At 40.1% G+C, this 25,612-nt stretch overlaps 1 protein-coding gene across 5 annotated transcripts in view; it reads right to left on the reverse strand.

Moving 5' to 3' along the window:
- HECW1 (HECT, C2 and WW domain containing E3 ubiquitin protein ligase 1) overlaps positions 1 to 25,612 on the reverse strand; it is a 239,966-nt gene that overhangs the window by 49,222 nt on the left and 165,132 nt on the right. For 4 of the 5 annotated variants that reach the window (XM_090142195.1, XM_031599381.2, XM_090142193.1 and 1 more), the window contains 7 exons: positions 21,061 to 21,203; positions 18,993 to 19,093; positions 16,479 to 17,846; positions 13,338 to 13,439; positions 7,971 to 8,121; positions 1,669 to 1,799; positions 143 to 264 (listed from right to left, as the gene is read on the reverse strand). In XM_090142195.1, the coding sequence (XP_089998321.1) occupies positions 143 to 264; positions 1,669 to 1,799; positions 7,971 to 8,121; positions 13,338 to 13,439; positions 16,479 to 17,846; positions 18,993 to 19,093; positions 21,061 to 21,203 (2,118 nt within the window). The remainder of the gene's footprint in view (positions 1 to 142; positions 265 to 1,668; positions 1,800 to 7,970; positions 8,122 to 13,337; positions 13,440 to 16,478; positions 17,847 to 18,992; positions 19,094 to 21,060; positions 21,204 to 25,612) is intronic. The other variant, XM_090142196.1, reaches the window with a different exon arrangement.

A 25,612-nucleotide genomic window follows, 5' to 3' on the forward strand; every position in this document is an offset into this window, starting at 1 on the left:
GTCTGTGCTGTCCTCAACCCAGCCTCGTGCTCAGAACAAACAACCAAACCCCAAGTCACAAAATTTGAATTCAGTGTGCATTCTCCCTGAAGGCCTCGGGCACAGTATTGGGACTCAGAAAAAGCAAATCATAATTACTCACATAGTTTGCATGCAGCACAGTGAAGAACTCGGGATTGGTGATAAACTTCACAGCTGGAGACTGCAGCAATAAGGTGATTTTTTGAGAATTCACCGGAGAAAGGGAACCTTCCCTCCTAATCTCTGGACAGAAACCAAAAGAACCACAATTTCGTTAACAGTGGCAAAGACAATCTATTATCTAGTCTCTACTGACTGGCTACAAAAGTGACTGTATAAAAATGTCACCATCCTGCCCACTGTACCTACTGTCCTTGTGTTTCCAAGACAAGTCTGCTGGTCAAACTGTAGGTGTTATGGTTAATGCTGCCGTGCTCACAGGGCAGGAACTGGGTGCTCCTGGATGTTAAAAACGTCAGGCTCATAACTACTGCCATCTCTAAATAACAGTTTGACCACAACAGTTTTTACCAGCTGTCTGTTTAGCTCAGTGCTATTACCCAGGTCCTGACTGATTTCACCCACTGTTTATTTTAGAGAGAAGAATTCTTCTTCAATATGGAACATTAAGAAAATTCAAGTAGATGAGCTGAATCTTTCCCTTTGCCAATGCTATTTTATACAAGGATGGCAAGAAGATACTTAGTTGTTGTAGCAAACATGGAAGACAACCCTAGGTGGAGGGTGAGAATGACCCTATGGAAATGAACTTTGTATTCATTTTGGTGGCACAATTTCTCAAACAAAGCAGATAGCTACTTTTGTGGGTCCACAAGTTGCATGTGAACATTAGTCTGATTGTTGATGTTTCTTATCTGAAAAAAACACCTTAGCTGATGGTTTTGCAATTCCTTTAAAGAAATATGCCACCAAAAAAGAGTGGAATAGCTCCCTACCTGTTCCATCCCTATCTGGATACACATTCTCTTCTCCTTCACACTGGCAGTAGTTTAGTTATCTAATAAGCCAAGTGGGAGAATCAATTTGGCTACAAAGAGCTTTAACTACAAGAAAGTTTTCAAATAGATCAATTCCCTGCTCTGTTATGAGGCACTGTCATATAGTTAGTGATGTGTAAAAATACAGCTATGCCTCCTTCAGTGGCAGCCCAGACTTGGATCTGCTAATATGTATCACAAAGCTGTAGCCAAAAAAAAAAAAAAAAAAACAACCCAAATATTCCATACTCCATGCCAGAGCCACTGCAGGTGTGTCCACACAAAGAAATGTGGAAGAGCAGAAACCATGCCTAGAAACAACAAACTGAAAGACCCACAGTTTATCACAATGCAGCAAAAATAAAACAGCTGTTTTTATACTGCACTGAACAAAAATAGACACCATCTCCATTTTATTTTAAAATTGTCCTTCCCTAAAATAAAAATGCTCTGTCTCAATAGTTGTTAAAAAAAAAAAAAAAAAAAAAGGAACCTTTTTATCTGTCCTTGTATCCGTAGTTTCAGACCTAAACCTTTTTTTCTTTTAATTAGCTGTTGCACCCTGGCATTCTAGTCCTCAGCACTCCTCGAAACTGAATGCCAACACTGAGCAGCACTCAACATGCCCTCAATAGCTATTTTCACATACCTGAGCTTGGTTGGGAAGGCTCTGCCTCAGAGTCACTTCCTCCTCCAGTAGGAACTCTCTCCACCCTGTTGTTTACTACACCATCATCTTCAGTCCGCTCTGTTGCAATAGTTCGCTGGATATTTTGGTATCTGCATACATTTAGAGAAAGGAACTACGTGTTTTAGTGAACAGAATAGCATTCTGATACTTCCTATCTTGATAATCAGTGCTGTTTTTGGATGATTCCAATACTTTTACCTTCAGAATACAACAGAGTAAGGAGCACACTGGATTCCCCCCCTTGAGGTGATAAAGGCATTCACACCTGGGACCAACCCAAAATCTAGAATTTTGAGCTACAACAGCTACACTGAAAGGCAAAAGAGACTCAAAAGTCAAGTTAACAAAGATACTTGAGCTACAAATTTCCATTAGGCTTCTCTTTAAATAATCCAGATGTCTGGAACCTGAAAATATTAGTGGATCATGGTTCTCCCTCTCATTTAGTCTTAGGGTAGCATGGTGCACTGATGCCCTTCAGCCTTGCTTATTACAATACCAATACAATATGCTCAACCCTAAAATGGTAAAGGATTAATACCCTAAAAAGGTAAAAGTGGTCACAATGTGGATGATGATATAGCATGGCCACCAGTTGAGAACACTTCTGTTTTGGTAGACAATATGGAATGTAGCCTAGCAGACTGTATGAACTCAGAGAGCAACAATCTCATTAAAATGTCTACAGAAGAGGAGAATAGGATGCAACACATCCTGAGTGAAAAGCATAACAATGTGTAATGTCCACTTATGGAAATTAAGGGGATTGCATATTAGTTTGCATTGGGTGGTGACCAGCTACAGAACAAGAGAGAAGAAACAATACAGACATAAGCAAAAAACAGTGAGAAGGATGACAGAAGTAAATGCTGAACTGAAACCTGCAAACCTTTAAAAACTATATAATTTCCATATTAATTATGGAACTAATTGCCACATTAATTGATGCCAGTTGGTCTAATAACTCTCTTAGAGATTATTCAAATCTCAAATACTTTACCAGATCAGGAACAAAGTATACACCTGGCTGTGGAAATAACCTGGAGTGTTTCAAATATGCACTACACAAAATCAATTCTAGTTAACTTGTTCACTCACACAGACAGATGAATAAGAAGAGAGATCAAGATTTCTTTGGTTCTACTAGCAAGCCATGAATATTTTTATTTATTGAATAAGAAAATGTATTTTAAATCCAGAGAGAAAGAAAAGAAGGAAGAAAAAAATAGAAAGGGAAAGAAAGAAATAGGTCCTGTTAATTAACTTATTAGCTTTTAATCCACTTTGATATTTTTAATCCATATTTTTGGATTGTATTCTCAAACATATATAAACAAGACTGGCTCTACTGTCTGCATTTAATCTGATCCAACATTGTTTGTCGCCCATTTTCTTGACTTACGCTCTTTTTTTATTTCCTCATCTCATATTCTGACTTAGAATTTCTAATTACTTTCTCTCTCTCTCTTCATTTGTTAATTTACATTTTACTCCAAACAGAAAATTGGTCAGGAGTTAGTTCCTTAAATAGGCCTGGGATCAATAAAGACAACAAGGATTTGTTTTCTACTCTTTCAATAGACAGTGAGTGTCTCCAATAGCTTACTGCAACTCAACTTTGGGCAGATGAGCTGTAAACAATCAAGAAAAACAGCTAAGTTTTACCTTTCAGAGTAATATTCATATCCCTCAGCATTCAAAGGCATTTAAAGCTGCATCTAATGTATCATTTGAAAGCTCAATAAAGAGCAAATTTAGAAAATAAAAAAAAAAAAAAAAGAAGACTGGGTGTTCTATTTTTAAGTTAATATCCATCTTCATGAAGAAATTCTGATAGCAGATTTCATAACAGCATGAATTTACCTTAGTTGCTATGTCCCTCTGATTTAGACCCACTCTTTACATTTTTATTCACTTGACTACAGGCAACTGAATGAACTTTCCATTCCATTACTGGAGGAGTTTTACAACACTCACATGCATCAGCAATATACATGTTTTTTAAGGAGTTCATGTAATCAAGGGATATGAGCACATTAATAAAAAAACCTTGCAGCTTCAGTTTAATTAGATAGTAGAAAATTCCTACTGTCAAACCTTGAGCAGTAGTACTAGCTGTCTTCCAGCAACAACAACAACAAATACCACACTGAGGCTGTCTTAACTGCACAGTTATAATTTCTTGTGTTATTTATTACTTATTAAACTAGTGCAAAAACAAGTCTAGATATACACATGCTTCAAAAGATCTTCCCAGCAGAGCTTGAGCAGCAATATCTATTAACTGCTTTGCTAACAAGTGAGTCAGGTACTGCTGAAGAAAATGAGCAAGATCTTTACACTAAAACTTACAGCTGTCTCTGTATTCTCAAGTGGCTAGCATAGCTAAAGAGAAGCTTTGAGCACAGAAAGAAAGTAGGATGAGGTTCCTGGATTTCAACAATCACAGCGATGTTGTTGGTTTTTTTTTTCCCAATCTAAATTTCCAAAGCTTTATGGTTTTGGCAGAGCTGGAAATACCAGGTTTCTTTGTAATATTTTGGTTTTTCCATTCCCTCCCAGAAATGAAACCAGGAAGCTGAGTAAACTGGTTCAAAAAGAAAAGTGGCCAAGTTTTTTCAAATTAAGTGGTTTTGAGCAGAGCAAATGTTCAGGCTGCTGGCAATTCTATCTGCAAGCCCCATGTTTGCTCCTGCCTCACCTAAAATTATTTTCAGGTGTGTTTGCTGAAGACTGTTTCAAGCAATGAAGTTTGAAACACAACAAACCAGTATTTCTAAAACTAGTGTTTGAAACAATGCCTACCATAATGCTTTCCAATTGCCATTTATGAAAGCTTCTTTTCCTCATAATACAGAAATCTGGAGACTCAAAATGTTTGAAATTTGCAACGATAATTTTATAAAGTCAAGCAGCCAGGTTGAAAATGCAGAAATCACTTTCCAATTCTGAAACGCCCAATTTCTTTTCACTGTGTATTCAGCATGAGCCTTGTTTATCAGAATCTTGGGAAGTTTTTGCTCCCAAACTTCGAAACAACAGGAGAACTCCTATTCAAGATTTTAAATCAAGAAAGCTCTTCAATAGAGAGCAGTGATTCATCAGGCTTTTTTCCTTTGTCCCAAGAAGCCATGGCAATTTATGTCTACTACAAAGTGCTTCGTCTCCAATGGGATTCAGATAAAGAGAGCTACGTCACTACTGAAAATCCTCTATACTTTTGACTTTGTAACTGAATTTCTGAATACCAAAAATAGAGAGATAATTACCAATCGAAACCAGTGACAAGTCATGGAAGACAAGTCTTGGAAGCCAGACAAACTACAAGAAAATATAGAAGGAAGCTTGTAGCAAGGACATCACAAACGTGCATACTCTGAAGAATCTGAGATAGTTGGTTTATGAACTAATCTGTGTTAGCTAAAAGAATGTTACATTCCTAAAAGCACTCTCAGAAACACTTATTTCTGTCTTGTGCTGCATTTACATGAGAGTTCAATTTCCAAAAAGGAAAAAAAAAAAAAAAGAAAAAAAGAAAGGAGAAAAGGCTGATGTATATCCGCAACAGAACTTTTTGCGGCAGAAAACTTGCTTATCAGCAGTCAAATACTCTGAGCTTTCACATAATCCAAATCCCTATTAAAGACAAACACAAAATGGTAGAGGAGAATCATGTAAATGCCTTGAAAAAAATCTGGATTAAGCATACACTTTGGGGTTTAATTTTTTTTTAATTTTTAATATTAACACGATAGCTTGATGCCTTCTGAGGAAAGCCATAAGGGTTCTTTCACCTCTACAAGACATAATACACATTATGAAATGCTACCCAAAGTAATACATTTGGAGGATAAAAGCATTTTTTTCAAGAAAGAGTTGATGGTGTCAACTTTCTGTGTACAATAACAACTTTAAGAAGATTGAAATACTCCCCAAGAGTTAAATCAACTTTTCTGTTGTCATTCAGAACCCAGTCCTCCCTACACACAATAGCTCCAAAACTATTCTGCACAATGAAAACAACACTTTTAAACTTTGTATTTTTCTTTTAGCTGCAGAACTTTCTCATAGCATGAAGAAAAAGACCAAAAAACTTCTGTGGCATTTTACATGCTATGATTAGAATATAATTTCAGCTTTACTTGTCTAGAAAAGACACCATATCATTACAGTAAGCAGGGAATTAAAAAAAAAAAAAAATGTCTGAAGTAAAAAGGGAGGATTTTTAACCACTATTAAATTCAGTCCAAAAAGCGAGTGAGAGAAAGAAATGATTAACAAATATATTTCTAGACCAGACACAGAATAACAGATCACAGAATGGCCAGTGTTGGAAGGAACCTAAAGGATCACAAATCTCCAACCTCCTCCACCACAAGCAGGGCCACCAACCTCCACATTTAATACTGCATCCAACCTGGCCCTGAACACCTCCAGGGATGGATGGGGCATCCACAGCCTCTCTGGCTCCCTCAGCCTGTCCTTGTAGAGGAGCTGCTCCAGTCCCTGATCATCTCTGTGGCCCTCCTCTGGACCCTCTCCAACAGCTCCCTGTCTTTCTTGTACTGGGGGCTCCAGACCTGGACGCAGTATTCCAGATGGGGCCTCACAAGAGCAGAGTAGAGGGGGACAATCACCTCCCTGTCGCTGCTGGCCACCCCTCTTCTGATGGATCCCAGGATACCATTTGCTTTCTGAGCTGCAAGAGCACATTGCTGGCTCATGTTTTCATCCATCAAGACCCCCAGGTCCTTTTCCACAGGGCTGCTCTCAAGGCCCGCTCCTTCCAGTCTGTATAAATTCCTGGAATTCTTCCGGTCCAAGTGCAAAACTGCACTTTTCTGTGTTGAACCTCATCAGGTTCACCCGGGCCCACCCTTCCAGCCTGTTGAGCTCCCTTCCTTCCACCGTGTCGACTGCACCACTCAGCTTGGTGTCGTCAGCAAACTTGCTGAGGGTGCACTCGATTCCACCATTGATGTCATTGATTAAGATGTTAAAGAGCACCGGTCCCAAGACAGACCCCTGGGGGATGCTACTCATTACCAGCCTCCACCTGGGCATTGATGACCACCTTCTGTCTGCAGCCTTTCAACCAGTTTCGTATCCATCAGGTGGTCCACCCATCAAATCCACATCCCTCCAATTTGGAGATAAGGATGTGGTGGGGGACCATGTCAAAAGTCTTGCTTAAGTCCAGGTTGCCTTTCCCTTGTCGACTAATGCCATAACAAACAAAGGGAAAGCATGTGTCATACTAAGATAAATTTGAGCTAGCAAAAAATGAACTGACAGATTTACAGCACCTATTACAACATTAAGATATCTGTCTCTATCTGGAAATATGTACAGTTCTACTAGAGCAGTGCTTTGCCCTGCTCTAGTAGAAAAGGAGACAAACCTTCCAGTGGGTCTAATAGTTTCAGTAGATATATAAACCACACCGATATGTAAACACTGTTTTAATAATAGTCAGCACAGAAACCTCTGTAGTTGCTGCAGTGCAGTGCTAGGTGCTGAGCCATGAGTACCACTCTAAGAGTTAAATAGAAAAAGTAACTCCATCTTTTGGAAGAACACTCCTTTCTCTTTCAGGAGTAATTTCAAAGAAAGTTCTTCAAAGGACTCTTCATACAGTTTCAGAAGTTTTGAAACATCTTTCACTCAACAGCACCCGTCATGTGGGCAAATTTGTGTACTGGATATCCACAGCAGGTACATGAAATCAAAAAATCAGCAGCAGCGAGGACAAGAAGATGTTGCATTTGGACAAGGAAAGAAGCTTAGGAAGCCAATGGGATGCAGTGAGGAAGGAATCATAGAATCATATAATGGCTTGGGTTGGAAGGAATCCCCAAGAGTCATCAAGTTCCAACCCCCCTGCCACAGGCAGGGCCACCAACTTCCAGGTCTGGTACTAGACCAGGTTGCCAGGGGTCTTGAACCCCTGGCTCCAGAAGTGGAGCATTCATAACCTCTCTGGGCAGCCCGCTCTAGCACCTCACCACTGTGTGAAGGAACTTCCCCCGACATCCAATCCAAACCTTCCCTCCTTGAGCTTGAAACCATTTCCCCTTGTCCTATCACTGTCTACCCATGTAAAAAAACTGATTGTCCTCCTTTTTACAATCTCCTTTTAAATACTGGAAGGCTGCAATGAGGTCTCCTCGCAGCCTTCTCTTCTCCAGGAAGGAAGTTACTGGGGCATTGTTGAGAAAAGAGACTGTGGATCTTAGAAGAATACAGATGCAAGTGCTCACCGCCGGTTCAGCTGCTCCATTTGCTGGATAGAGCCAGACCTGTGGATCCCATCTGGTGTTGCTGCAGCTGTGGGGCGCTGCCATGTGGTAGTTCGGTTGACATGGTCAACGTAGAACACCCTCCCGTGGCTGTCTATCCGAGCTTCCCAATCTGAGGTTGGAAAAAAAGGAAGGGAACGTGCTGTCAGCGTGATGTCTTCCAAAAAAATTATGTTAGGGGATACATAAACACACACATATATATTCACAGAGAGAAGATATACATACAAAATAGATACCATATACATGCCTATATGCGTGCAATATATGTATATATATTCAACATATATATTCAAATGCATATATATATTATGTGTTTCTCTATATGCATATATCGTATATGCATATTTCACACACAGTACATAGGTAGCCTATGGAATTCACCATCATAGACTACAAAAACACATGTTTTAAAAGGCTGGATAATTTCACAATTACTACTAGTCGCTGGTTGGATTCATTACAGGTCAGGGCAGCCACAGAGAACTGACACTCAGCAGAGAAGGATTAAATCTGAGTTAATGTGGCAAATCCATGTTTTCTGCTTTGTTATGTTTCAGAATAAACATGCTTACACATGTTTCTTACAACAATTATAGGCTCCCCTGAAAACTGATCACAGCCTGATGGGACATATCCGTACAAATCTCTGTAGATATACACAAATGATTTTCATAAACCTAGTGTTCTGATGAATGCCAACTTGACTGAAAGTTTGCAGCATAATATTGAGCCTTCAATCACTGTCTCCTTTTAATGTTTAAGTTATCCCAGGATTGAAAACTAAATGTTCTGATGGTTTGTGGAAAATGGTAATATTGATTAAAAAAAAAAGGTTTGTGCAGGGGAAATTCAGAAGTGAATTACTTAACAAAGTACACTGGATCGCTTGGAATGTATGGAGTTGTGATACAAATCTGACTTGCTAGCTTCATATTTCTACATCAGCTGATGACATAACTATGTATAAACACATACTTTCTACATGTGTTTATATACAAACCTCACTGATAGTCACACACAAATGCACAAATGGTAATTACCTTTGGGGGGTAAAACTATTTGTTATTCCCATACTCTTACTATGGCTACTCTAAAGACCATTCCTTCTACTTTTTCCTATGACCAAATTCAGGTTCAGCTGGACTTCATTCTTTACATCTCATCTGCTACTATTTCTACGAGTAGAACTGAAGCTGTATCTTTCCATGCTGTGTCTGGAAACCCATTCTTCACTGTTTCCCCCTCCAGAACAACAGCTATGGCTAAACTCAGCTCCCATGTCTGGACTGGTCCTATCCTAGTGTCTTACGTCTGTGGCTGGTAGCCCGTGGCACGTTAGTTCCAGGAAAAGGACACCAAGAGTCCTCAGAGAGGTTTTCTGTGAGACGTCAAAACAGCAAGAGCCTTATACACATGCATTATTTCTTTTAGACTTGACTGTGTAAGTACTTTGGTAATTATAGGTGCAAAAACTATGCTAACACCACATGTACATACATACAGTCTCTCTGTGAACATCACATAATTTTAATGGAAGGGCTCTCTGGTTATCCAACTGGGTAAGGTTTCTCAAGGATGTTGTAACTGTATCAAGAACAAGAACATAGCTTCATGAAAACAATGTCTAAAGCCAAAGGGTGAAAAAGAGCACATCAAGCACAACAGATGCACATTGAATGAAATCAGACTCAACAGGGCAGGTTGAAGGCCAAAGCCTTACCAAGCATGCTGTCACTAGTGCTGGGTGTACCACCATGGCTGTTCTGGAGCCATGCACTAGCTGCAACATCCTGTACAAGGAAATTACCTAGGCCAGATCAAAAGTGACATGTTGTACCTTAAAATCACTAAGAAGTTCTTGCTGTCCTAAGTCATTACTTCACACTACAGTAACAAGCTGAGAATAATAAATCTCAGTGGATAATTAGGGATTTATAATGCTCACACCCACACTCTTATCAATCTATGCACAAGACATCAACATTGACCCAGAGCCTGCTGATAGACACTTAGTAAGAATATATATATATATATATTTTTTATCCAATTACAATGTAAATCTTGAGTTTCTCATAATCCAGCCCTCTGCATTACTGGCTCCAGAGACTGTCTTGCAGTGTATCTCTAATTAAATGTAATTCAGAGCTCCTAAGCTTCTAAATACAATCCTTAGAAATCCAAGAGTAACAAAACTTCTTCAGAGTTGGAACTCTGTAGTTACAACTCTGTTTCACTGTAACTTGAAGGTTACAGTGAAAATTTCAGGCCAGAACTGTGCATACTGGATTACAGTTTCAGGATGGCTATCTCTGCAGGATACATCAGACATCCTGCAGTATCATGTACAGACATGAACTACCTCTATCTAACTGTGAGCACTGCTTTACTCATTGCTGAATGTGTCTATGCACCTGAAACCACATGCTGACAGTTGTGGTGGCATACTGTAATATTAAGAACAGTGTCACGTGGCTTTTGGGACTTCTGCAGTGGTCCTAGATAAGTACTGATCTTGCAACAGCTTTTAAAATCAGCTGAAGAGCTATTCTTCTCATCACCTGGGAAGGCTGTTGAAGAGTGGAAGGTGGTTGTATTTTGATTGCACAAAGATATCAGGTGCACTTTCTGCCTTCCCACAAGATAACCAGTAAGTCATACAAGTCACTGAAGCTGCATACAATACCAGATTTGTGGACAGATGGATAGATACCTGCACAGAGAGATGAACAGGCTGACAGGTGAACCGACAGACAGGACTCAGGTTTTGAGTTACGCTCAAGTCTCTTCATGCTACCTCAGGGCCATAGGTAATCTAGGAAGCAGCCAATTCTCCTCAGGCTTTTTGTTACTTCTTCAGGCAAAATAAAACTGTGACTATAACAGAGACTAACCTTATCTAACCTTCATAGAAGTAGCATGCTCAAGCAGAGAGTGGAGATGGGTCAGTACTTGTTTGTTTCCTAGTGATCCCCCTCCATCAGATGAGTCATATTTTGCAACAGCATCTGAAACTGCTCTGATTTATACCAGAAGATGCAACCTCTTCTGTCAGGCCCATAATCCTGGAGTGGCAAAGTAAAGATGCTGTTTTTCCCTTTCCAAGCTCAGCCACACCTTTAGCACAGAGGAGCGCTGAGCAGGGCACATATATTTTTCTTGGCTTCAGTTCTGTAGGGCATGTAGCAGTACTAGAAAACACATGTATAATAAGGGGTGAACATTAATGCCATCAGAAGGCAATAAAAGCTCTGCAAATCTCCTGTCAATCTCATATAGGCTTTAACATTTGAGCTGGTCACTATGACACTGCTGAATAAACAATGTCTATATTACTTTCCTAAACAAAACTGTCTGAAACAAAATTTCCTCCCCCATATCAATCATTGTACAGTTATGATGAAATGAAGTTATTCAGAAAACTATTCCAAAGAGAAAAAGGACTGACCATAGAATTATCCACAGCCAATGTAAAACCGATCAACAATGATCCTGCAGCACTGACAACATTATCTCCAACAATGTGAAGAGGTTAATGTTACATGTAAGAAGCAAGCCAGGCTTGTTCACATAGCTAATGCTTAAAATACAAAGTTTTTTCCTTTCATAGCATTCAAGAATAAGTTAACTGTGATTAAGAGGCATTAAAGGCACTGAGACAGTGATACTGGATACTAGAAAAAGAAATATTTATAGATTAAGACTATAGCTTTCCTTTTGAAACAACTTTGAAATTTAGCACTGCCTTCTTAGATGATATTATCTAATTCAACTTTTTTTTTTCCCCATAAAATTAGCTTAGTAGAGTCTATTCCCATTAAAGTCAATATACTTAGGTCTCAAAGCCTTTATTGGTAAAATGATGTTATAAGCAGATGACACAATAAAATCCTACAAAGGGATATCACTTCTAAACTGTGTTGCCATACACTGCTTTTCATATAGTTAACCCTTGTTGTGAAAATCACGAAAATCAATTGTAAAAATATTTGCCTTTTAAGGATAATTACAAGAAAGAGGAAAAGTGTGTTGAATTGGTGATGGATGAATATGGGACATGGACTCACAGTACATTTTGTTTACCTGAGGTGGTGTCAGTGTCCTATCATGAAGCCATCTAATTGGGAATGTGCCCTATTCACAAACCACTGAGGTAAGAGTGGGAGGATGAAAAATATTTTCCTGCTACAGAGGTAACCATCCCCCATTTCATCATTCACTGGCAAGCCACAGTGGGACTCTAATAAGACTTCATTGGGCTAAAGGCATTTGAATCATTCATGCTACTGTGCAGCTGACGCCAGCATCAGGACTATATTCAGCTTACGGAATACTGACAGCGTGGTTGGTAAAGGATGAATTATTTTTCAAGGGCACCACAGGACAAGTTCCCTCCTCAGGCTGTGAAGAAAACAGAATGCTTTGTTTACGTGCCTGGTTTTTTTTCTGAGGCACTGCTTGGGGTTGTAAATCACGTGCTGAAGTTGCAAGTTGATTCGCAGCACGTTGCAGGGCATAGACTGCACTCTGCTGGGCTGTTAGAGCTAATGTAAAAAGCGGAGTAATCCTCTAGGTACACAAGGGAAAAGGTACTAGGACAAGTGAAAGCATCTTCAGCAGTAGACACAGTGGTAAAAGTCCCATATTATCAGCCTGTTAGTCGGTTACTCTACTTCAAAATCTCTGATTTTTATTCATCTCAACTGCAGATGTCATTTCTTGCATAATGAGCAGAACATTAAGTTGATCACCAAATCAAAAAACAGTATGATCAGATCAACATGCGTGAGCTGCCTTTCACAGAATCATTTGGACCTACTATTTGTTCCTGGTACATCCTGACTGAGCAAAAGTTGTGCTGGACCTGAAAGCAGGGCTGACTGAGCACAGGGAGTGCATCACAAATTATGTTTGAATTGGGTTACCGAAAAACTTGAAGACAAACTAAAAAAACCCACAAAAACACAGTACTTTGCTGATAAACCAAAAGCTTTTTTGTAAGGCTCCCAGCACACCTGACAGATACCTATTCATTCCAATCTCACAATATTGACTGGAATGAGGAAAATACTACAACTTTCATTTCATGGTAGCTAAAGAAGAGGATGGATCAAGGCAAAGGGATGTTACAGAGTTTGTCCAAAATAACACGACAACACTTGAAGTCAGGGTCAAACACGGGAAACAAAAGACCATATTGCTTGGATTCTGGAGAAAGTATATACAGAACAGATGGGGTTATATAGAAAGACATACTGACCTCTACACTGTTTGAATTAACAGGAAAGGCTGAAAAAATGTAATACGTTAAAAAATGCTAAAGCTTACTTGGTGGAAGAGGCTCATCGATAGTTGGGTAGTGATGATGGTCAGGCCTCAGAGAAGGAAGCTGGCTGACTGGCTGAGAATTATGGAGTAAAGGACAATCACCTATGGACAAGATATTCAAGATATTGACAGTCATTCACTGTTTTCACAACATGGTTCAAAAAACGTGCTACTGTAAAACAAGTGATTATTTGTCAAAGAGGTTTTCCTGGTATACTTGCAGCTCTAGTTATTCCTATTCCCAGGCACTATTTTAATAACAATTCACACACCAAAGAATTATGAAAATAATGCAGTCAGGGCTCCGATCTCAGGTTTGAGCCAATGCTAATCCATTACGGGCCAGATTCTGGACTCATAGACACACAAGTGTAAGCGAGAGAAGAATCAGGCTTGATCTCTGAGAAATATAGTACAGCTCAAGCTCTGCAGAAAGTGGACAGGAACATGCAAAATCCTGGCTCCAACTTTTCTCACCAGCAAAATATGAGGCTAAAATCTGCCCTGAATCTTCCTCTGCTTTTCCAAAGGATCAGCAACTGTATAAATAGGTTGGAGTGGCAGAATTATGCAGTCCCTGTAAAGCAGAAGAGCACCTCCTTCTACAGATATTTTTCAAAATTCAAAGTGTTGGTCTTGGGAGGGAGGAGAGAGAATGAGATAAGGACCAGAAACAAATAGGAGACAGGTGGTAGAAGAGGACAAAAGATAGTGAAACATAGTCAGGACCTGAGATAAAGAGAGAAGATCTGAGATACAGAAGAAGGAAAGAAGAAGGAAAACTGAAACACAGTGGACAGTGCAACAGTAGTTATTAGAAAACAGTAATACTGTATATATGCTTACATATCTGCATATGAAATAACTGAAATCTAAGTAAATGTCCAAACTCATGTTCTTTTGAGACGAATAACTTAAGATCCAGATATTTTTTTAGAATCCTTTAAGATATGAAGAAGTTTATTATAAGGAAGAAAAACTATTCCTCATCTTAGACTTAACTGTGAGAATGAGGAAACTGCAAGATAAAAAGAATTCAGATTCCTTCTCATTCTGTTCTTAGAAACCAAGATTATTTATCCTAGTAACAGACACTTAAAAATTAAAATCAGACCAATCAGCTGAACCAAACTGTGTGCTGGCTGGTTTAGGTGTCTTTAAAATCAGCATTATTTTAATACCCTAAGAAAGAACACTTTGTAAAAAATAACATACTGCTACCAAAAATATATAAAAAATGCCTAAAAATAAACATACACAAACAACAGCTACAAGGCAGAAACTAATTTTGTACAAAACTGGAAAATAATCTCACACCATCCAGAAGTGAGAAAAAAGACTTGTCAAAAATACTCCCTCTTCTAGGTGCTTTGATGATACCATATGGCATCTTAAAATTTCTCCATTAAAACACTTGTGTATAGGCATATCTAATGGTCATATCTGCTGTGTGTTCTGAACAGACAGCAGAGTTATGTAAGTTATTACTCAGTGCTAAAAGTCTGTCTTTCACAGCCTTAAAAACTGTGCTGTTTCTACAGGTGTTGTGGCACAATTTACCAGAACATCTATCTATGTTTCTTTACTTACCTCACCATAATTGACTCTCCCCTAGTCATGACAGTTACGCCAGTGGAATCATGGTAGTGTCAGTCACCTGGAGTGGATGGAGGTGACCACATCTACTGTATTTGTAACAGCCACCAAACCATGGATCAACACGCACGTTTACTGAAGTACACCCTGGTCATACCAAAAGAGTGCTAAGAGCAGGGCTGCCTTTCAGACATTCTCACTTTCAGGCAGCCAAAACAAAGTTGCTGAGCTTTATATAGACTTTAGAGACAAAATTTTGTAGCCATACTGAGTCCATATGCAGAAGACATCCTCTCCCCAAAGCTGCTCTCAGAAGTGCACATGGTCCAAAGCAACCAACTGTAAGAATAGTCTCATACATACACACACTCGTGCCCTCCTGGGTACACGAAGTCCCTCACCTGCAAGGAAGGTCCACCTTGCTGAGGATTTCTATCTCTCTCTCTACTTCTGAGAATTAATTGTTTGAACCAAGGGTTTAACAGTCCCCTTGCACCATTCCTCCAGCAAGAGCAGTGAAAGACCAGGAGAAATGAAGTGGGAATGGACAGTGAAAAGGTACAAGGATGCTTTAGCTGGAGTTTCCTAGTGATTGCCAATTATATGTTATTCTCTCAGTGCATCACCTATACCAGGGGACAGTTGACTCAGGATGTGGGAATGCAGATTCTACCCTTGACCACAGCAGTCACTGAGGCCTTCATTTCCTCAGCCTGAGAAATATGATAAGTGAACTGAAGATGAGTAACCAAATCCACCCTTCATGTAACTCCATACTATGTAAAAAAAAACTTACCAAAGGTATATATTTAATGTTGAGGTTTGGAAAGATTAGGAAAAAGACTATCTATGTTGTGAAAACAGAAATGATTTTTTAGATTATATTTTATCTCTAGGGAAAGATAAGACAAGAATTTTGTCAGGGTATAGCTCAACCTGAGAAAAAAAGTATTCTGAGTTGCCCTATGGTCTGTGAAATTTGATGTAAATTTGTTTGAAAACAAAAAAAAAATATTGGGAAATTTGAGTAAACAGGTTTTGTAAGAGGCAGCTGTTTCATTTCTAGCTTGAAAACATTTGCTTTTCTCCACATACATGACCGTGTATATCATATACAGACACCGTCCCAGATCCTTAGCTGAAATAAATCAGCATGTCTGCCCTTGACAAGCACAAGCTGATCCTCTCACTGTCTAGCAGAGACATGGCAGTACATCAGATATGTGAAATGAAACAATCCCAGGAAATAAGGAATGGGTTAGTGGATGTGATGATGCTGGTCTGCCACATAACTTCAGCTAATCTTGATTTTATAATGATGCATGTATATCTACAGGAATCCATATATACAGATCCCCATCTGTATATGCTGGGATATATAAATACAGGCTCAATTATCCAACCCTCCCTAAAATATCACCCAACTCAGAGACCCCAAGTTTTTATGAAATAAGCCATGAGCTATCTGAAACCTTGATTATCTGATGCCTTCTGTGACATCCAGATAATCAAGGCTGCTCAGTGCATTGATTCTCAGGATCTAACCTTCTCTTCTGCTGCTTGGACCTGCTATTGGGGTGTCTAGACTTTCTGTGGCTAGTTGTGGATTCCCACCATGAGCTACTAGTTCATCTGGCCACTGGGAGGAGCCATCCACTTGCTCCCTGTCCAGCTCAGGGCTCTGTACTGAGTCTGGCACCGATTCAAAAGCACTATTCTCTTCCTCCTCATCATCCTGAGAGGAAAAGACCGTGCTCTCAGAAATCTTTGCACTGTCAACAGAGGAGAAGCGGGTATGGCTGGAGAAGCGATTGTTACTGTCATAGCAGGAGGTGCTGTAGCAGGAGGTGCTGTAGCAGGATGTGCTGTAGCAGGAGGTACTATAGCAGGAGGGGCTGTAGCAAGAGGTGTCGCACGCCTCACATTCGTTGTCACCATTGGGTCTGGAGCTTGACTCGCTTTCGCTTCCTGTCCTGGGGTTTTCCCCATCCATCAGCCCATCATTTAAGTCAGAGAGTTGCTCGTCTAAGGTCCCAGGAGGCACTGTGCACTGGCTGAAGTTCTCTTCGGCCTCATTTTCTGGAGGAGGCTCTGCTGCCATTGTCTCACTCTCACTGACTGTCTCCTTCTGCAACACCTCCTTGACTGTGGACTCTTCATCATTCTCCCCGCCGTTGCCAGCATCTTGCTCTTCTTCCCCATCACTGCTCATCTGTGCTGAGGGCAGGCTGTGGAGCAGGTTGTGGATTCTTATATAGTGAGTGCGAGGAGTCTCTGGCTCACCACAAGCTGAAGCTATAACTGTCTCTAGTTCAGACACAGGCAAGGAGCATGGCCTTGTTTTCCTCTTTGCTGTGGTCCTCAGCTGTAGCTTGCTGTCTTCCTCCTCTTGAGCTGAAGCCCCTTCTTCCTCCTGACTCTTCTCTAGGTCTTTGTCAGCATACACATCTGCACTCACCTCATTGACATCTAAAGTTTCTGTGCTGTTCAATACTCCATCATCTCCCTGAGTACCAGAATTGACTTTGCTATTTTCCCTAACTTCAGTCTCAGAAGGAGACACGCAAGCCAGCAGACCCAGCTGCTCCGTGAGGTCCGTCGTATTTAAAGAAGGCAGCACTTCTCCTCGGATGGATTCCAAGGGCTCAGGAACTGGCACGGCATCAACCTCCTCATCTCCTGCTAGCTCTTCATTTACGTTGTTCTGGTTGACTTCCCTGGGTGGTTTGACAGCCCCTGGGCTATCAATATTGTTCACACTGTATCCATTTAGCTCTTCTGGAACTGTATTTTCTGAGGTCACTGTGTTGATGCATGGAGGCTCACCGAGGCTTTCCTCTGTGGGGTTGTTCACAGGGCTTTCCTGGAGGTCAGCTGGCTCAGGATCTGCACTAATGGAGACCTCTTCATCATCTGTATGAGACAGGAAAAGAAACTACTTACTCTTTTAACACAAAATGTTGAGTGAACCAGAAGCTTGGCTGTGAGCACAGAGGCATCCACTGCAATATGAGAAAATTAAAACAGAAATTAGAGAGTGAATGAGTGGCTAACTGAAAAAAGGCTGGTTTTGTGCTAGGCAGCCTTTGTTTAGTAGATTTAAAAGTCACAGGACTTACTCGTGGTTGTAATGTGTATGCAGCATACTGCCTTCCTGCAGTATAACCTGAAGGTAACACCTTTCCTGAAACTCCCCTATAAGTCAATGGGCATGGGAAGGAGTATTGTGGTATTGACAAGGGTACCTTCTCTGATGCTTTAATTACATTTTTTTTCTCATGTAGAAGTTGACAAGATTTTGCAACAGAGAATTTAACAAATTGCTTATTAACCTCCAGAAATCTGGGACTTTTTTCTTTGATATGATTTCCTCCCAGATGCCAGACAACCTGGGCTTTTTGATCCCATCCACCAGTCAAAAGAAAGAAGTCATGTTTTTCCTGTAAGGGGCAGGTCACAATTTCCTAGTACTAATGCAGCTTTTGGCTTGACAAAGTGTACCTGAGACAGCATGACTTTAGAGAAGAAAAAAGCCCCTGAGCATTATGTATTATTTATTTATTATTGAGATTTTCACACAAAACCAAGATTCAAACTGATACCACCATGACTGAAGGGGAACAATACATTTTCTTTTACTTTTTTTTTTTTGGATTAACAATAACCAAACCGAGGAAGTCTTCAATCATCCTTGCTATCGGATTATTCACTTTTACTTATAACATGCTCAAATGTTGATGACTCTACAAATAAAAGCCCACCAAACACTTCCTCAGGACAGATGATAGAGAAGCAGATGGGACCTTAGTTTTTTCATCCTCTTCTCTCCAGTGACATGGAAGACTACATGAAGCAGTCAAGAACAGGAGGACACAGTAGCAGCTGTAAGCTGAGGGGAAGTTGGTGCATTCTGTGGACAGGAGACTCCATGTACTTTCCTTTGCTCATGACTGTACCTAAAGTCTCAGAGCTGCCAGGGAAGAATCTAGACTTCTGAGGAGAAATGAATGCAAAGACAAAAAAGAGCTAGAAAAAGGGTGCATTAAGACTAAGAATTACCTTGATGAATGGAAGAAGTTATCTCAAATCGGAACTGCAGCTGGCCACTGACATGATCTGTAGGAAGCCTGCGACCGAGAGTGTAGCTTACAACCCTGTCCCTGAAAGAAAACAAATACTGTCACAATAGCTATAACCTACCAAAGGTCAACTGTCCATAGATAAAGCTGCTGTGTCCTACAAAAATACGTAATGAATTTCAGAGTCTATTCAACCCAGCCATGAGGGCATGTTGACTTGCATACAAAAGAACAAATGGCAGAGAAGGAGAGGACAATGTCTTCAATTACAATGGAACAGTTGAGTCAGTGATTCAGACAGGCTTCTGGGATACACAAGCACATATGTATATATAGAGAGAGAATGGTGGAAATGGAACTTCTGCAGCATGGGCATGGAAATATCAACATGGGAAGCAAACAACTCCCACTTCAGCTATCGTAACAAGACTTCCTTGCTGATCTGATCATATCTACCCTTATGCAGAATCTCACATTTCCATATTTCTTTTCTTTCATCATCTGCATAAAATTCAGCTTTCCTGTAGTTACTTTAAAAATTCTGGACAGATCAGTCCCCACTTACCACCTTCTCTTTTTAAGCTGGTTGAACAACTACTCTTCATCTCTTTCCACCCCTCTTACCTCTATGAAGCTGAAATATCAGGAGAACACCTTCCTGACAAGGTTGATCAATGATTCCATTCTGTCCTTGTGCAGGTCCCTCCCTTTGCCACACTTCATCCACCCCTCAGAACAGAATGAAACTACAGAAGAGATTAACTTCCCAGTTGCCCAAAATGAGGCTGAATCAATGTTCGCAAAGCATTTGTTAAGTGCAGAGGGTTCACTGAATAGTAATATTTATATATCTTTTAATGAAACATAGTCCCCAGTTGGGCCCAATATATTTACTAGAATAATTTCACATGCATTGGAAATCACATAAATGAGATGATCTCAAGATTTATGTATAATCTTTCTGAATTTGTGGGTTCTCATTGAGCTTGCCTGAGATTTAAAAGCCATTGTGGTATCAAAACTAAGCCAGATCTAGGTACAGGCTGGAGGCACTGCTCTTGGCAAAGTATGTCCTTCGATAGACAGTGTTTTCCATAAGGAAGTAAAATAGGAAGATATACTCAGATGATGATGACACATCGAGGGAAGCCAATGATATCAGTTACAAAGCTCTACTTTCCCCAAGCTGTTCTTTTCCATCTGGTTTCAAAAAAGCCACTCTATCTTTCCTACTTGAGAAACATGGATGTAGTTTAGTCCCTTCTGGTAGATTCAGCTGTCAATATCACTACCAGTTTTGAACCAGCTGTTCAAAAACACTTCCAACAAGCCCATCATCCTGCTGTTCAGCTGAACTAAGATCCAATTTTCAGAATGCCATCCTGGCAACCACATCTTCCATGCTCTCTTCAGTAGCTTACTCTTTCTCTCCCTGCTCCTAAAGGTCTAAACCTTAAAGTTCAGGCAAATGTTTTGACTTTGTCAGCATGCCATCCATCCATCTCAAGTTGGAGTATGTTACTTTTGCTGCACACACCCTCCCTGGACCTTCTTATAACAGGAAAGCAGGGCAAGGCTGCTAATCTGAACTAAATATTCCATGGCAGCAGGGGAGGGTCAGAAAGACTCATTTACAACATATATTTCTACAGTATTTCCACTGTCTAAAGGGAGGAGGAACAGATCTGGCAAGATTATAGCCCAGAGTTAATTCCCTGAAACATGAAAACAGCCTGTTGATAGCACTAAAACAATGTTTAAATTGAAAATATTGCACTCTCCAGATTCGTGGCCAGGATACAAACAAAACCTTTCCTAAATGCCAGTTCTCGTGTTTCAAAATGTAACAGATAAGGTTATAAAGAGAAATCACTGGTTGGCCCATAGTGCTATGCATTCTAATAAAGACTAACATTGTTCATCAGGCAACTCTCAGTTTAATAATGCCCACACAACATCATTATGTAACTATAATGACATATAACCAGGAAAACTTCAAATTGGCATCACACTCCTTAAACAATTCAAAGTACGAGCAGCAAAATTACCCTATGGCATGTCTTTCCAAGAGGCGCTGAACTGGCATAGAGAGTTTTCCCAGGAAACGCTTGATGATCGGTCGGCTCTTTGCAAATTTGTCTTTAACTTCTATTTCCAGGACATCGGTGGGCAGGGAGACAAAGCTGAACTGCTGCAATAAAAGAAGAGTAAAGAACATGAAGCTGGTGGCTGAGCCATAACATACTGCCGCATGTGATCAGCCCGTGGGATTCTCTGGCTTTTTCAAAGGACAGAAACAGGTCTTGGAACCCAAGGCATAGGCCTGTAAATAAAAATAACCTGTCCTCAAAGCAATCAAGTGAAAACATCCTATAGCTACTGTGTAACACTGAGGAATCAGGCTTGGAGAATGCAAGAATTTCACATATTCATGTCATATTAGCAAGCAAAGGCTATGGTAAGAAAGGTATACTTATGGGACCTAATGAACTCTGCCCTAGCAGTGGTTATTGATCTAAATGCAATTGGCCAGATGATCTTTTTTCCTTTTTTCCGCGCAAGTTCTAAATACTTCAAATAGCTGCATGTAAGCACAACAAAACTGGAAGCATGGAGAGATGTTTAGTCAGCATTTTCCTCCTCTAGAGGGGCAATTTGTGGCAACTCAGCTGTGCAGCACACCTCATTTATTGAGTAGTGGGGAACTAATGAAGTGCACAACAGCTGATCAGAGTTTTTAGATACATATTAAAATCTTTCCCACTCTCATCTCTGTCCTAACCTAGAAGGGAACATTCTCAAAATTTTGTTTATCTGTATCAATATCCTGGTGTGGTTCACAATATGATCCCACACAGCTAAACCAGAAGGTAAGCCATAGCACAGGCTACCATAACCAGTGACACCAGGGAAAAGAGGAATGGCAACATCAAAAACTGGTGCTGTCACTAGATGATATGAAACATGTCAACACCGCCTCAGCTGGTCTGGTTTTGAGAACATCTGTTTTAACTTATATGTAATGTTTCAGCAAGTTTTTTAGAGAATGTGTGCACAGAAACCTCAGGAAGAAACACAGAGGGTGGTATTTTAAGTTTTAATTGCAAGGAATTCCGCATGTACGGATTCCAAGTACAGGAACATTACAGCAACTGGAGATATAGGGATGTATAGGGAAAGCAAAGCTTGTTACTTAGGGATAACAGTAAAAAGCAAATATATTAGTTGCTTATCGTTGCATGCTCCTAGATGGCCTAAATTCAGTACAGACCATGAGCTGGTGACATGACTCACTGAATGCTTTTATCCAAACAGATCTGTTACTATGAGGATGTTATCAGCGAAGAAGAAAAATTTCTCTGCTATGGCATGCAAAAGTCAGATATCTGTAAGACAGCTGTTTGTCTAGATCAAAAGTCAGTGTTAAACTGGAAGCTGACTTCTGTAATAAGTGAATATTGAGATAGATGGAAGCGTTTTCTAGGTTTCCCACTGTCAGAAGTAGTCTTCACAGTGCAATAATGCTCTGGGTTATTGAGGTCTGGAGTTCAGCCCTAAATTGTCGTTATCCAATTTTCAGAAATGCTGAATTTGAACAGCTTCATGTGCAACTAAAATGAGCAGCATATTCTGCTAAATAGGTCCTGCAAATAAATAACCAAATAGATAAACAATCTGAGAAATACAATTCAAATAACCTCCAAAGCGTTATTTTCTTCTCATTTTCTATACCTCTGCAGCATAATAATGAAGAGTCTAAACCCTACAAAAGGGGAACATTATTTTTACATGTATATTGAGCATCACCTTATTAAAATAAGCTATATTACTGTAACAGTATGGGTATCTTGGGTAACTGCCCATTCATGACACATACAAGGAAAGCAGAAGACACTCATTTAACTGAATGAGGTTACTTTAATGTAATGTGTCATTTAATGAATTCTCCACTATACTGTTGTTGACATCTATTATTGCAAAATGATTTCTGTGAGGTAGAGCATGCTCACGCACACAGCTAGAGATTGAACTGTCCATAAGTGGAAATAAAAGTTAAGTTAATGAACTGTACTTTCCTCTATTACTGATATTTTGTCTTGTGGTACAACTCTTGAGGTAAATCAGAACTTGCATACACATTTGTTTTTGTAATGCCAGGTGGAACCAAGTGGCTCCCTTTTTGCACAAGAAACACACTGACATTTTTCAGAGCATTTCTCAGCAGTCAAGCTGAGTGGACACACAGAACATGTGTTGGAATCAGCCAGAGGAAACGTCTATTGTTTCCTCAGAAAGCTGTGCCTCTTAGGCATACAAACACTGTGATATTTCATACAATCTGTAAATTCAAACTCTGTTCTGATTTGACCTGCCAACCATGCTGCACTTGGGGATATACGAGACTGGCCTGGGATCAGCTTCTGGTCCACAATCACAGTTCCCAAGCACTTTCTCTAAAACAATGTTCTGACACTTTCAAGCTGTGTATTGAAAGCACAATTAAGCCTTTAAGACCTGAGATGTCCTGTGGCAGAATTCAAAGGATTTCCGTATGGAAACTAATGCAGTTTTGAAAATGAACTCAAATAAATGGATTTGGTGACAGTAAGATAGTGATAATTTTACATGATTTGGTTTTCCATTATCTGAACACTTGCTTCCACTGCTCCCATACAGTTTAGTTTGTAATAGACAGCATTTTCCAGAGGCAGTCCCTGAATGTGGATGCGCCATGCTTAGGCCATTCAGCCTGAAGAGCCTCAAGTAATCCTCAGTTTAGAGAACACACTGGCCACTTGTCCTTTGAAAAATAAAATCCAGCAAAACAACAAGGTTTTAGAAATCAAAAACTGATAAATTCATTTTCAAAAGTCACCTATCACCTTTGAAAATAAGCAAGTTATTGTGATATTTTAAGATCAGACTGTCCTCTTTGGAGGTGGAACCAAATCACTATCAAACGCTATTTTCTTTCTCTTCACTTTCTTTTCTGATAAGCGACAGCCCCTGTACCTTAGCAATAAAAGCTTGGCTGCTTTTACACTGTTCAATGCTTGGCACTTGTGTCGGGAAGAAAAAGAAACCTGCATTTCATTATACTCTCTATAATGTGGGCATATTTTGAAGTAAAACAGAGGACCTTGTTAGACAGGACATGGAAAAAGCTGAAGTACTGTTCTTTGCTTCAGTCTTTACCAGCAAAACCAGCTTTTAGGAATCCTGGGTCTAGAGAATTCCTCTAGAGACCAGGAGGAAAAGCTGACACATATATGTACCCTTGGTGGAAGAGAATCATATCAGAGAATCCTTAAGCAAGCTGGGCACACTTATGTCCATGGCCCTCATGGGATTTGCACATGTGATGAGGGAGTTGGATAATGTCATTGTCAGGCTGCTCTCACTAATCTTTTATCAATTATGGCAACTGAGAGAAATGTATGAAAACTAGAGGAAGTCAAATGTCACTCCTATCTTGTAGAAAGGCAACAAGAAGGAGCTGTAAAGTTATAGTTGAATATATATAGTTGGGTGCATGGTAGATAGTGAGGTGGATTGAAAACTGGACAGACAGCTGGGTCCAGAGGATAGTGACCAGTGGCACAAAGTTTAGATGGAGGCCAGGAACTAGCCCACTGGATCAATGTAGAGTCCAGTCCTGTTTAGCATCGTTGTTGACAGTATGGACAATGAGGCTGAGCAAGTTTGCAGACAATAGGAAACTGGGAGGAATGGCTTACTCACCAGAGAGTCATGTTTCCATCCAGAGGGACTTTGACAGGTTGGTAAAATGAACTAACAGAACCCTCATGCATTTTAGCAAGGAAATGTGCAATGTCCTGTACCTGGGGAGGAACGATGCCAGGCACCAGAACATATTGAGGCCAACACAGTTGGAGCAGAAAAGGACCTGGGGGTCCTTGTGGACACCACGTTGAACATGAGACAGCAATGGTATCCTGGGCTGCATTAGGCAAAATATTGCCAGCAGGTCGAGGGGGAATCCTTCCCCACTGATCAGCACTGAGGAGAACACGCTTGGAGTACTGTGTCCAGCTGTGGACTCCTGAGCATAAGACAGGTATGAACATACTGGGGAGAGTTCAACTAAGGGCCACAAAGGCGATTAAGGGACCCAAGCATCTCTCCTATGAGTAAAGGCTGAGAGATCTGGGAGTTTCCAGCCTGGATGACCTAGCTGGATCAGAAGGCCTCCAGAGGTCTGTTCTAATCTCAACACTTCTGTGATTCTGAGAATATGTATTTTTGTAGCAGCTCTGGAAAGAAAATTGGAAAGATTCTCTTCCCCACTGAAGTACAGAACTAGTAAGATACAATTACATTTTGATTAACAGATTTGAAACAAAATCTTGTTCAAAGCACAGGGAAGTAATAGGGAAGGAAAAGGTTGATGTTAATGAAGACTCGAGTCTCATAGGATGCCAGAAAATAACCTCCTCTTCCAGTAACAGTAGAAAGAAATTTACCCAAATAAAAACAAATAACATCTATGTATTTTATCTGTATCACACAGATTTCTGACAGTTTTTTGTGGTTTATTTTTTTGTTGTTGTTTTGTTTTGTTTTTTTGTTTTTTTTTTT

The sequence above is a fragment of the Phasianus colchicus genome, chromosome 6 (assembly GCF_987193195.1).
Source record: "Phasianus colchicus chromosome 6, bPhaCol1.hap1.1, whole genome shotgun sequence".
In the NCBI taxonomy this organism is placed as follows: domain Eukaryota; kingdom Metazoa; phylum Chordata; class Aves; order Galliformes; family Phasianidae; genus Phasianus; species Phasianus colchicus.